Source organism: Octopus sinensis, linkage group LG13, assembly GCF_006345805.1.
Source record: "Octopus sinensis linkage group LG13, ASM634580v1, whole genome shotgun sequence".
Taxonomy (NCBI): domain Eukaryota; kingdom Metazoa; phylum Mollusca; class Cephalopoda; order Octopoda; family Octopodidae; genus Octopus; species Octopus sinensis.
In genome coordinates this window covers 19,498,421-19,511,936 of record NC_043009.1, presented here as the reverse complement: position 1 = coordinate 19,511,936, position 13,516 = coordinate 19,498,421, and the positions used below count along the sequence as shown (strand labels likewise).

Here is a 13,516-nt window from a genome sequence, read left to right as displayed (position 1 = left end):
CCTCATTGATCAGTAATTTCCATAGTTTCCACATTTTGTGAATTTCTTTCAAATGGTAAAATATATTTATCTTATTAATTGCTAATTTACAAATATAAAAATATCTAACTACATTCATGGCTGTTTTTTAAAATTTTCTTTCATATTTTATCTCGTAAATGCAACCATTGTCTCTTGACAGAAAATACAATAATATATTGATCATTTACCTGCTTGCTTTGGAAACTGTTATTCTTTTAGAAAATCCAAGACCGTGATTTACGTAAACAACAATTACAAGAGAGGAAAGCTGATGTTTTAGAATCAAAACTGTTTAATGAAATCCATGTAAGTTTTATGTTTTGGTTGATATCATCTAATTGTTGTTGTTGAGCTCTCACCGTATAAATCGTTCAGCTGTAGCTCAGCCTTGTATGTAATGTGTTATGTTTGGCTCCAGGTCTTCACTGATGTCCCAGCTATGTTATATTTTACAAAACAAGCAACTCACATGGCTTTTGAAATTCTGCTTATTCTACGACCAATCATGTTTTTTTCTTTTATTAAATTCACATTCCAACACCAAATCATCAGATTTCCCCAAATTCTTTTCTCATTCATTGTTCAGATAAAAAATTTCTCACAATTCTGTTCCTGCTGTTATTTTCAGAAACGACATATCAAAATGAAGACTGACAAACAGAATGGAAAAACTATTTTAAGTTTATCAGATCTGGAAGGAAGTAATCCAGGTGGTGCCAAAGTTTACCTTGACGATGCAGGACTTCTCCATTGGCCAGTTTTGTTTATGTATCCAGAATATAACCAAAGTGATTTTATTGAGAGCTTCAGTGAAAACCATTGGTACATATTTATTTATATATATATATATATATATATATATATATATATATATCATATAAATTTCTATATATTATTCTATCTATCATATTTATATTTCCATATGTTTATTTATACATCATTATCATCACCATTTTAATGTCCACTTTTCCATGCTTGCATGGGTCAGAAGGAACTTGTTGAGGTGGATTTTCTATGGCCAGATGCCCTTCGTCACAAGCCCTTACCTAAAGGTAATATTTCCCCATAACCTGACATGTCTTGAAAGATTGGAAACAAAGGGTACCGCTTGTATGACACTGACACTCATTTACAACTATCACACAATGTCATGGCAACGAGACAGTAACACGTACACATACATCCATGCACACACACAGAACAGGATTCTTTCAGTTTCTGTCTACCAAATCTTCTCGCAAAGCTTCGCTCGGTCTGGGGCCCAAGCTGTTATATTGTTGTACCCTCCAGCTATCTTCATGGTCCTGTCGTATTCAGTAACATTTTTGTCCAAGATGTTACGCTGCAGGACCCTATGTTTGAGAATCAAGCTTCCTAACCACAGAACCACACCTGCATCTATGGCACACCTGTGCCTCTTATAGTTCTGTCTGTTTACACTCAGTAGATTTAGTAAATTTTGAAGAGTTTTGTATCCAGTTAAACTGTACAAACGTACAACATCAATTTATAATGCAGAAGGCACAAGCTGGGTCTGTTTGGTTAAGAAATTCACTTCTTAGTTTCCATTGCAGTCAGCTGATGGTTTTATCTTCCTTACTGTATTTGGTGTACCAAGAGCTTTGGTTCTGTCAGTCTGATAAATTCCTTATCACATTTCTTCGATGACAATCAGGCAGTAAACTAAAGGGACCAAAAATAATAATAAAAAAAAAAGAAAAGACTCAAATACAACTTTATTTCTCTTGTTTCCTAAAACACGATTTGATATTTAGAAACACATCAACAACCGTTGTTTCACAAATAAATGTGAATCTCTAGCATTCTATTGTCCATATTAGATATGTTTGGAATGGTTCAGTAATTTGTATTTTGCATATTAAAATTAATTTAATTACTCTGTTGCTTTTTCTAGCTTTTCTGACCATATTTTGGAAATGTTTCAATCTTGTATGGTTCCTTGGGATGAAGAACACAAGTATGTTCCTGAAAACATTGAGGTAACAGCAGAATTATTAAATTCTTAAGAATTCTTTAGAAAATCTAATTATATTTAATTTCCTATTATCATTTAATTGTTGTAAAGAATTTTTTAATTGCTTAATCAGGAGGAAAGACAATGCTCATAACTCTTTTCAAGGTCTCTGACAGAAGTTGGAAGGGAGCAAGGAGGGATGATCGTACCTTTAGACAGGAAACTTGGTCTAAATGGTTGCCAAAGAGAGGACTCCATTAAAGGCACCCAGGGACCAGGTGATGGGGGATAAACAGGGCAACAGACCCAGGGAGACCACAGCTGCATTTGAACTCAGAATAAAATGATTCAGACTCTATGCTGAGTGCTCCAACAACTTTGCTTGTTTGTCAGTATAGACTCATTCTTTATTTATTGACCCTGAATGGAGGACAGTCACAGTTGACTGTGGCAGGATTTAAACTCAGGAGGCAGAATAGCCAGAATAAATATCACAAGGTGTTTGTCTGATACTGATTATTCTGCCACCTTGTTCAACAACAATAATGGGTTCAAATTTTGGCACAAGGCCAGCAGGGTTTTTTTATGGGGGGGGGGGGTAAATCGATTACATCAACCCCAGTATTCAACTGGTATTATTTTATTGACCCCAAAAGGATGAAAGGCAATGTCAGTCTCTGCGGAATTAAACTCAGAACATAAAGACAGGCGACATGCTGCTAACCATTTTGCCCAGCATGCTAAAGATTCTGCCGGCTCACCACCTTTTTTTAATTTTAATAATCACACTACAGGCTCGAGGCCTGAAATTGGGTTGCAGGTTGACCTAGTGCACAACCGGAACTTACTTCATCAACCCAGAAAGAATAAAAGGCAAAGTCAGTGTTGATGGAATTTGGACTAGGAACATAAAACTGAAAGACACGCTGCTAAGCATTTTGTCCAATGTGTTAATGGTTCTGCCAGCAGGCCACCTGAATAATAATAATAATAATTTAGAGTCTAAGATATGTAGCGTTGATTCCTTAGAGACAATTGTGCTACATAAAGAATTATCATTTCATTGTATTTCCAGATCTATTTTGAAGAAAACAAGACAGAAAGTCTGTTTAGAATCCCTCCTGAAAAGTCATTGCTTGAAATTTTACAACATGAAAAGTAAGTTCCTTAATAACTATCATCATCATCATTTAACGTCCGTTGTCTATGCTGGCATGGGTTGGATGGTTTGACCAGGGCTGGCACGCTGGAAGGCTACACCAGATTCCAGTCTGATTTGGTATGGTTTCTATGGCTGGATGCCCTTCCCAACACCAACCACTCTGAGAGTGTAATGGGTACTTTTATGTGGCATGACGCCAGTACACATATGTATACACACACACATGCGCGTACTCACTCTCTCACTCATGAATAATTAAGTGATGTGTTTTCATCTCAATTAACTTTTTGTTTTCCTAATTAATTAATATTTTTGCTTCTTTGTTATGCATTTATTATTTTAAACATGAAATTGTTAGTGACAAAAAAAAAACATGGATTTTGTTGTTGTTAATATTTTTATTGAAATTAACTTTTTAACTTTTTTTCTTTACTCAATAAAAAACTTTCAAATTGTATTTTTATTGCTAGTAATAGTAATGTTCTTTAAATAAAAACTAAAATATCATCAGACAGATTTATTAAGCATGAAGATAAGTTAAGGATTAGAAATCATCACAACTAGAATTACAAATTTAGGCAAACAAAGATCACATAGGTTTATGAGGAAAATTGTGGCTAGCTTCCATGACAGTTCAACAGAACTGTAGGAATTATATTTCTACCAATTCATTCTTTATAATAAAATGATGCTAGGGTAAAGTTTCATTTTCTGCTTAAAAATGAGAACTTGGTATGTTTCTTTTGTCCATTAATTTATCTTATTCTTCCAGTAAACCATTTTAGTTTCATTTCTTATACTAAATGTTTGGTCTAAAACAATTCTGAATCTCATTTTTTTCTTTCTTTTTGCCAGCTTCACAGTTATTGGCGGCACACCTGCATTTATATTGCTGGTTGCAAATTCAAAATTTAAAGGTGAATTTCTAAAGCATTACACATTGAAATCTTTGTAAATTATAATTAAAAAAAAAAAACGATTATCTCACCAAATCTAGGTTTGAATCATTATATTTGGCGCCAGATTATTTATTTTAGCTTTACTCAATGAGTCGACCTGGAATTATATATCATTCTTCTGAATTTCTCAGCAGAGTTTACTTTGGGCTTTCCATGACCTGGAGGATGAGGTAGAAATCGGTACTGGGATAAGCCTAAGCAGACATTTTCACTGAAATCCGTCTCAACACTGGAATTTGGTTTCTTGATATTCTTGTCAACAGCATCCACATTTCGGCTTGGTTTTCTGAAAACAAAAGTTGTTGTTTGTTAAAACTAGGATGATGCTTTGTCAACATTGAACATTCTGACCATATTTCACTCTATGTCGTCTAATTCTTTTTAGAGAACCATTCTCTATCAATATGAGCCCCTCATGCCTGGAAAAATGAACATTTTTATGCTCTTTTGGTCTTTAGGTTTTGGTATTTTTAACTCAGGAAAGAGTGACTGATGCCACATAAAAAGCATCTGGTATACTCTGTACAATAGTTGGCATCCAATAGGAAGGGCATCCAGTCATAGAAACCATACCAAAACAGACAGTGGAACCTGGTGTGGCTCTCCAGCCTTGCCAGCTCCTGTCAAAATGTCCAACCCATGCCAGCATGGAAAACAGACGTTAAATGATGATGATGCTTTCTTTATACAATTAGGTTGACCAAAGCTTTGTGAATGGATTTGGTAGGTGGAAACTGAAAGAGGCCTGTTGTGTATATATATGTGTGTGTCTATGTGTATTTGTGTCTTGTCTTGACAATGCTTGCTAATTGTAAACGAATGCCACAATTAAACCAGCAGAGATCTCCATTAGCAATCTTTCACAAAAACAAAATGTTCTGTTATTGTGTTGTTCATGTTGAAGGACGAGCAGATATATTACTTTGTCTATTAACAAGTAGTGGTTGGTGACAGGAAGAACATCCAACTGTAGAGAATTTGCTTCAGAGAATTTTGTCTGACACATAGAAAAGTGGAAGTTAAATCAACAATGGAAAAGTATGGGTTAGATAGGTCTGCAATACAACAAACTCTTTTTCCATCTGATCCGTGAGGACCAACATTCTGATAACTAAACCACATCTTCCCATGTCTTCATCTTTTACGCTTACAATTAACTGATTGATGATAAAGAGACATACTACTGCTCGGTCTGAGTGAAACAAAATAAGTGTCTGGGTTGCCAATATCATCCTTGTTTTAATGTCCATTTTTTTTTATGCTTGCATGGGTTGCATAGATTTTCTATGGTTTGATGCCCTTCTTGTTACCAAACTTCACCTGTTTTCAAGTAAAATGATATTTTTCCCCATGGCCAGACATGTTTTCACAGAAGATTGGAAATGAAAGACACTGCATAGATGCTGGTGATGCTCATTTACGACTATCAAGACAAAGAAACAGCAATACATACGTATGACAGGCTGCTTTCAGTTTCCCTCTACCAAATCCACTCACAAGGCTTAAGACGCTTGCCTAAGGTGCCACACAGTGGGACTGAACCTGAAACCATGTGGTTGGGAAGCTATACTTACTTGGCTGGTAGCTTGACTGCAGAGCTGGGTGATGGTGTGGATTTCCTGCTGGTTGATTCTTTCAGTAATTCCTCCTCTAAAAGTTTTCTTTCAAGACGTAACTCTGAAAAAAAAAAAAACCAAATTACATAAAAAATAGTCACACAAAATAAATATACTACTACTATGTCCTAAATATCTGACAGTGTTTATGATATAAACCTACGACATCATAAATATTGATAGGACTTATGTCAAAGGTCAAATTCTGTAATTTTGTTTGAGCTTAAAGAGAGGTAACTCAACACATTGCAATATGACATTAATGCACACATCTCAGGCAGAAGTTTACAGAATCTCTCACAGGAGATGAACTAATCTATATGTGTGTGTGCATGTCATCATCATCGTCCAGTTTTTGCTTATATACACAAGGGGATCAGGCTGAAAAGTTGCTGGGTTTGGGTAAAAGAAAATACAGGAGGATCAGTGAATTATGATTTTATTCAACATATCCCCCTCTCAGATTCACACACTTACTGCAGCGGTCCTTCAGTTTTTCTAAGCCCTGTAAAAGAACTCAGAAGGTTGGACCTCCAACCAGGCCTTTCACAATACCCTTTAAAGCCTGGAATTTTCAGCACACCTCATATATCATCATATATCATCATCATCGTTTAACGTCCGCCTTCCATGCTGGCATGGATGGGACAGTTTGTCAATAGCTGGCCAGGCAGAAGCCTACACCAGACTTCTGTGGCTGTTTTGGCAGGATTTTTACAGCTGGATGCTCTTCCTGACACCAACCACTCAGCAGAGTATATATATATATTTGATGTATTTCCAAAGAGATTTCCTCGGCCAATTTCCATGCACTGCAGCCTCAATCTGACGTTAATGTGGGTGACATGTACCCAAAACCCAATTGTGCCATACAGTGGAATTAAACTCAGAGCTATGTGGTTTCAAAGTGTATTTCTCGACATGTCTACACCTGCCTCTATCTTGACCTCTCTACTAAATCATCGTTATTATGATTAACCTCTAACCAAGGTACATAAATACAAAACTTGTCAGAAAATTGGTGTGAAAAATGAAGAAATCAACCCAGAAATATCTTACCTGAGATTGTAGGAATTACTTTCTTGGAAGTGGAAACGGTTTCGGACACTGATTGTTCTGTGATATCTAAATTATTCTGTAGAAGCTCAATATTTCTAAGAAGCTGTCTTATTTCATCTTCTAGTCTTGATCTACAGAAGAAAGTCACAAACTAGGAGTCAAAAATAATTCAAAATACAGCTGAAATAATAAATTTTAATCATGTTTCTTATGCTAATTACATTCAATGGCTTCATTTGAAGATTCTTAAAATACTAATTCCATTAATATCTCTTTCCAAATATTCGTAATCAAATAAAGACAATTTTTGTGAGGAATATCAAAGTAATTGAAATAAGGCATCATAAGGGTTACATCTGCCCAGAGCTATAGTGGAAGACATTTGATCCAAAGTAGTGTGCTATGAGATTGAACCTGAAACGATGTGGTTGGGAAGCAAACTTCTTAACCTCACCACCAATATTTTTTCTATTAAATCTAACAAAACTGAACTCCTGGAATTGGATTGTTTCATTCACAGCTAATGTCCTGAATTTGGCTTTTGAAAACCTATATTTCTTAACACAACTCCTACAAATCACAACATATTTCTTCATAATTTTCTCTATTTTACTAAACTGAAACAATTATTTCAAACAATTCGTTAAAATTGTAAAAATCTGATTTAGAGTGCAGATGGGGCCACTTTTAAAAGTTTGCTTCATTTGCAACTACACAGAGCTAAGTTCAATGCCATTGCTCAGTATCTTTTGGTAACTGTTTTCTATTAAAGTTATGTGTTGGAAACAGACCTAAAAATCTTGGGAATGAAATCCAGAAGATGAACACTTTGTGGCACTCTGGATGAGTGTGTTTCAGGTGCCAGACTGCAGCCATGCCAGGGCACTGACTGCAAGAGTTTACTCAATCATACCAACCCAGATTTTGTTTAATTGATTTCTGTTTGCCAAACTGCTAAGTTACAAGAGATAAAGCATCAACACTACTCTGCTGAGTTCAATAACCACAATAACATGTATTTCAGAAAATTGATTAAAAAACTGACCTTAAATCTTGAGCAACATCATCAATCTTTAAGTAATTCAAGGAATGTATCATGGCTTGGATTTCATCTTTCATTGAATTCGAACATCTGCAATGGAAAACATGAAGACATTAGAGAGCAGTGCCAATCACTTAAAACGGAGAGAACCTGCAGAATTGGGAGACCCAAGAAGACTTGGGATGAAGTAGTGAGATCTGATCTCAGGATATTGAGCTTAACAGAGGAGATGACAATCAACCATGGTATCTGGCAATACCCACCCACCTCAGTGATATTGAGGTCCAGAAGTGCTGTGTATTATGTGCTTCCCACCCACACATTACATTAATTCATCTCTACCACCCCAGTGAACCAAACTACATCCCATCTTGTCTTTCCACCTCTTCCACCTGCAACCCAATGTCCCTTTGTCATCTCTCTCCATAATGGTATTGGCAATGGCAGTAATGGCAGCTGGTTCTACTGCTTTACTGAAGATTGATTAGGTCAAGTATATTATTAATCTACTCAGTTGAAGCTTTTGTCTATCTCAGAAATCGGCCCCAGCAGACTTATTCTATCAAGGATGAAATCTTCTGCTGTGTTCTGTTGATAGATTTTAATATAAAACTTAGCAGCACCAATGATGAAAGAATGGTTTATCTATAAACAAAAGTCTAACATTTACTGGAATTTTTTTCCCTAGAATTTCTATGAAAAAATATTTCTACTCACTGATTGATATTTGAAGATATTGATTGGTTTTTACTCATCACAGATGAACTGGAATCATATTGCTTTGTTTCTTGGTAAATTTCTACAAGACAATGTTTTCATACTTCAAGATATATTCAAAACTTGGTATTGAGGTTGATGGATTTGGTATTACAAGACAAACATGGAACAATAATGATAAACTTGGTATTGACCTAATTGATATAGAGAGCCTAAATATTTTAATCAAATAAGACAAGCAAGGGAGACAATTCTGGAAATTAAAATTACAAACAATATAATGGAGCAATTCTGATCTTTGGCAGAAGGGTGATAACTCTGGATGTGTTTCAGTATTATCAGACCTCATCAGTGGAGCCTAGTCTAAGCTGGTACTGCTAGAGTAACACTGTTAGAAAACAACATGGAAGTAAGCAAAGCAGAGATTACCTTGCTGTTGTGAAACATAGTCACGGATTTCTTTGTTAAATTTCAATAGTACTTGACTGGAATCCCTAAAGTAGACCAATATGATGTAGAATTAGTTTAATGTCTTAGTCTTGGATTAACATAGATTTTTGAGCAATGAAATTAACTAGATATTGGATAATTAGGACAATTAAAATACTTAAGATATGTAGTTTTATATCAATCCTGTATCACAGTTATTGTGGCATTTTTCGTCTTGTTTTATGTGACATTTATATATATACAACAGAGGCTTATTTTATAAATGTTTGATTGATATTTAACTATGGCTATGTTTCTGAAATCTTTTGACTTTGTGATGCCCTGAAGATAAAAAAAAAATTATTGGTACACTTCAAAAAGGTAAAATATTTTTTTAAAGTTAAAATTTTACAAAGTAATCATATTCTGACCCATGCCAGCTTGGAAAACAGGCATTAAACGACGATGACATTTGTGTATAACAATGTGTGTGTGTGTGCTAGATGAACAGTTATGGCTGAACAAGTCAGATCTGCAATAAAACATTTGATTCTAAGTCAAGTCAAGTCATTTTCCTGCAATTATTTTGTCTGGAGAACGGTGCCCTCTGCCTTTCTTTTCATACACTAAATACGAAAGAAATAGAAACCTTCAACAGTCTACAAAGACATTGAGTGTTATGCAAGAATTCTGTGTTTGACTTCAGGATTAACCACAAATTATTGTTGTTTAGTAAAGCAAAAGAAAAGTAAAAAACAAAATCTACTTTCAAACACCTGATATCTGAATAAATACAAAGATGTATAACAATTCAGTTAATTAAAGAAATTAAAACAGTAATTAGTAAAGTAATTACTTACAATCCATTATACTCTGCCTTCTCTTTGATACTCGAGATCAGAAAAGAAATTTCCTTAATTAAAGTCTCTCTTGCTGTTGGAGGTTCAGGAATTCTGGGTGCGACTTGGGACCGATTCCCTTCATGATATTCTGTGAAAATCTCTTGCAAAGTTTCAAGCTACAAAATATATATATATATATATAAATGAAATATAAAGTCTGTTTCCAAAAATAACAATATTATGCAAAAACAGAACATTTGTTTATAATACAAGCCTGAACTCTTAAATTTCAACTGGATTTAAACTCACTAAATCTGAAACTGATTTATTCCCAGTTTTGTGTTGGTGATGATGATGAAATAATGATAATAATAATAATGATGCCTTCAAATTTTGGCACAAGGCCAGCAAGTTTAGGGGAGAGGATGAGTTGATTACACCGACTCCAATGCTCAACTGGTATTTATTTATGCCCCAGTGACATTTGAACTCAGCACATAACAACAGACGACATGCTGCTAACCATCTCGTCCAGCATGCCAACGATTCTGCCAGCTTACCACCCCAATAATAATAATACTTTCAAGTTTTGGCACAAGGCCAGCAGTTTCAGGGACCCCAGTGCTCAACTGGTACTTATTTTATTGACCCCCTAAAAGGGATGAAAGGCAAAGTTGAACTCAGAACATAAAGCCAGAAGAAATGCTGCTAAGCATTTTGTCCAGTGCCATAATGATTCCACCAGCACATTGCCATAATAATAATAATAACGATGATGATGATAATTTATTTGCCACCAGTGCAGGGGCCTCAGCGGACAACAGTAGTAATAATAATAATAATGGTTTTTAATTGAGGTACAAGCTAGTAATTTAAAGGTGGGGGTTAGTTGGTACCATCTACTCCAATACTAGCACTTTATTTTTGCCATTTCTGGAGCTGGAGTTGACTTTGGCAGCATTTGGAACCAAACTGTAAAGAAACAGAAAGAAGGTGGAAAAGCAGTTTTTTTCTCCAGCAACTATATAGATATTCCTCATGTTTATACACAAGTGACTGGGGTATATACTCACCTCATTCTGGAGCTGGATACTTTCTTCAACCAAACCAACACCTAAAATATTCTTGATTTCTTGTCTCTCAGAATCTGGGACTGTCTGTTCTATCAGCTTCCACACCGATAATGGAATTCTATAAAGATGTGAATAAAGAGGACGAGGTAGACATGCTGCTTCTGTGGTGTTTTCAGTCATGTTTCAATAGAAGAACCTGAAACAGATATTGACATACATTAGATAGACACACACACACATGCAAATGTGTATGCTATGTATTAATAGAATTAATTATATGACATTAGTAAAAATAAGTAAAGGAAATGTTTTTTTCTTTTTTTTTTATAAAACACACAGTTATGACCTTGATGTGAAAAAGTAGATTCTGTGTTTAAATCAGACAGTTTTCCTTTTGTGACCAAGAAGAGAGATCAAAGGCGACGAACTGGCAGAAACGTTAGCACACAGGGCGAAATACTTAGTAGTATTTCGTCTGCTGTTACGTTCTGAGTTCAAATTCCGCCGAGATCGACTTTGCTTTTCATCCTTTCAGGGTCGATAAATTAAGTACCAGTTACGCACTGGGGTCGATGTAATCAACTTAATCCCATTGTCTGTTCTTGTTTGTCCATTCTATGTTTAGCCCCTTGTGGGCAATAAAGAAATAAGAGAGATCAGCTGGACTATTTCCTGTGATTCTTCTTCAAACAGCCACAATCAAGCTGCATCTCACACTGTTGTTCCAAGAACTTCTGTCCACCATTGCCTCTGGTAGATCCTCAATTCCATGTTCTGTGTGATCTCTACCAATAACACCAATGTATTTGAGTGGTTTTCTTCTTTTAATAAGGTCCAGAAGTCTCCCAAATATAACATCCGTCATAGCCTTCTGTTCAGTTTGATAGCAGTGACCAGAAAAGCCTATCCTAAACCAAGCAGTAATTGTAGAGATGAGAGCAATGTGTCCTTTCTTTGTCTTGTGTTCATGCTTTGAGCTATTTCGTGCCCCCCCCCCCCATCCCCTTCAGAAGTCTAGTCTATGTACCATTAAGGTGATCTTGAAACTCCTTCACAGACCAGGTTTTGGTTCCATAGAGAAGAATTGTTTCTACACATGCCATGAAAAAGACCAGCCTTGTTGACTTTGATAAAATACTTGATTGTCAAATGTTTTACAGCTTGTTAAAGGTGCTCTAAGCTAGTCCCTTGTATGTAAGGATATCTTTGTGAGCAATGTAGGGCTCAAGTTACTTGAAGTCACTAACCTCTTTGATTTATATTCCGCTATTGAAACAAATTGGCAGACGGAACCAAATTTGGCTGATTGTTACCACTTCATCGGAGATCAGTAGCTCATTTTCTTGGCCACAGAGAGACTGGTATCTTATAGCCAGAGCTTGTATCAACATAAATTAGAATGGAACTAAATTGGTCTCTTCAAATTTAAATAGCAGTACTGCAAGTGATTGGCAACTTGAATTAATTAACAAACGCACTTACATAGGATTAAGAAAAATATATTATTCATGTTGCCAATGTTTGTTCAGTTCCAGTCAAGTACTGGGGTTCTGACCCCTGTATTTTATTCATCCTGGAGGGATGAAAGGCAAAGTTGACTCAAGCAGAAATTGAACTCAGAATGTAACAAATCAAAAGAATTGCCACTGCACATTTTTGCTCTAATGATCCCACTGGATCAACACCTTAATGAAGTTGAGTTTGGTACTCGGATGTTGAATGTCGCCCATGATAATTAACAACCAAGTATCATAGCTTATAATGTGCAGAATGAGACCTCTGACGGCAGGCTGCTGTCCATTCTCACAGAATCTACCAGAACAAACAAGACCGAACTTTCTGAGAAGTAAAACAATAATAATAATAATAATAATAATTGCCGAATTTGGCACAAGACTGTAATTTTGAGGAGAGAGGGGTTGTTCAATTATTGCAGCCAACTTTGCCTTTCACCCCAGAGCGATGAAAGGCAAAGCTGGCTTCTGCAGGATTTGAACTCGTAATATAAAAGAGATTTTATCCAGTGCTCCAACGATTCTGTCAATCTAGTGTTCTAGGATAATATCCCACCAGAAACAGTAGTCCGTGAGTGACCGCCTTCACACGATCTACTGAAGACAATGTAGTTACTATCACACTCGAATTGTTCCTGGCTAGAATAATTCTGACCATCGATCTGCTCAATCAGAACCAATCTGGTACAAAACAACAACATGAAGGTGTATTTGCTTAATACATGGGAATTCTAGCAATCGATACACTGATAGTTCTCTCCGAACCATATTCTCAAACTTTCAGAATCAAAGAGTCAAAATGTAAAAATAAGTGAAGTAAATGACGTCTCTACGTTGCCACTTACTGTCAGCCCAAGAGTTCACTCGTCTGTTGTTCCTCGTTTGATAGCAAATGCCTCTAGCAATTAGAATAGATTGCCGCTTGGAATAGAAATTTGCTGGACAAATGCTGAAAATTCCTAGAAATGCCCTCAGAGTTTTTTCTGAAACAAAAACCATCACTTTAATAGAGATTACGTAAAACTCATTGGAATGTAGTGAAGAATCAATTTGGGAATCCAAGCGAGTTGAATGTTTGTTTACATTGGGAAGCTTAGTAACGAAGGG

General features: G+C 35.8%; 2 protein-coding genes across 3 annotated transcripts in view; one reads left to right on the top strand and one right to left on the bottom strand.

The window, feature by feature from the left end:
- Positions 1 to 4,121, top strand: part of LOC115218632 (tetratricopeptide repeat protein 4) — a 22,593-nt gene extending 18,472 nt beyond the window's left edge. The window contains exons 8-12 of the mRNA XM_029788544.2: positions 241 to 327; positions 650 to 843; positions 1,937 to 2,021; positions 3,072 to 3,154; positions 4,014 to 4,121. Of these exons, the coding sequence (XP_029644404.1) occupies positions 241 to 327; positions 650 to 843; positions 1,937 to 2,021; positions 3,072 to 3,154; positions 4,014 to 4,113 (549 nt within the window). The 3' untranslated portion in view covers positions 4,114 to 4,121. The remainder of the gene's footprint in view (positions 1 to 240; positions 328 to 649; positions 844 to 1,936; positions 2,022 to 3,071; positions 3,155 to 4,013) is intronic.
- LOC115218633 (coiled-coil domain-containing protein 24-like) lies at positions 3,656 to 13,516 on the bottom strand. Of its 2 annotated transcripts, none has more exons than XM_029788545.2 (9): positions 13,255 to 13,516; positions 10,896 to 11,091; positions 9,841 to 9,998; positions 8,981 to 9,045; positions 8,552 to 8,633; positions 7,838 to 7,924; positions 6,793 to 6,923; positions 5,692 to 5,794; positions 3,656 to 4,403 (listed from the first exon to the last, which is right to left on the bottom strand). In XM_029788545.2, the coding sequence occupies exons 2-9, from the start codon at positions 11,073 to 11,075 to the stop codon at positions 4,202 to 4,204; spliced, it is 1,008 nt and encodes a 335-aa protein (XP_029644405.1). In that variant the 5' UTR covers positions 11,076 to 11,091; positions 13,255 to 13,516; the 3' UTR covers positions 3,656 to 4,201. The 2 variants fall into 2 exon arrangements, with proteins under 2 accessions (XP_029644405.1, XP_036364078.1); XM_036508185.1 differs by having other exon boundaries at positions 4,287 to 4,403; positions 5,688 to 5,794.

What these genes read in the sequence shown, in the direction of transcription:
- LOC115218633 (XM_029788545.2), bottom strand. Translation starts at nt 11,075, where the DNA reads ATGACTGAAAACACCACAGAAGCAGCATGTCTACCTCGTCCTCTTTAT. An exon ending in AAGGCAGAGTATAATGGATT is followed by an intron (nt 9,046 to 9,840) that starts GTAAGTAATTAC and finishes GGTCTACTTTAG; the next exon opens with GGATTCCAGTCAAGTACTAT. An exon ending in ATATCTTCAAATATCAATCA is followed by an intron (nt 7,925 to 8,551) that starts GTGAGTAGAAAT and finishes TTTCCATTGCAG; the next exon opens with ATGTTCGAATTCAATGAAAG.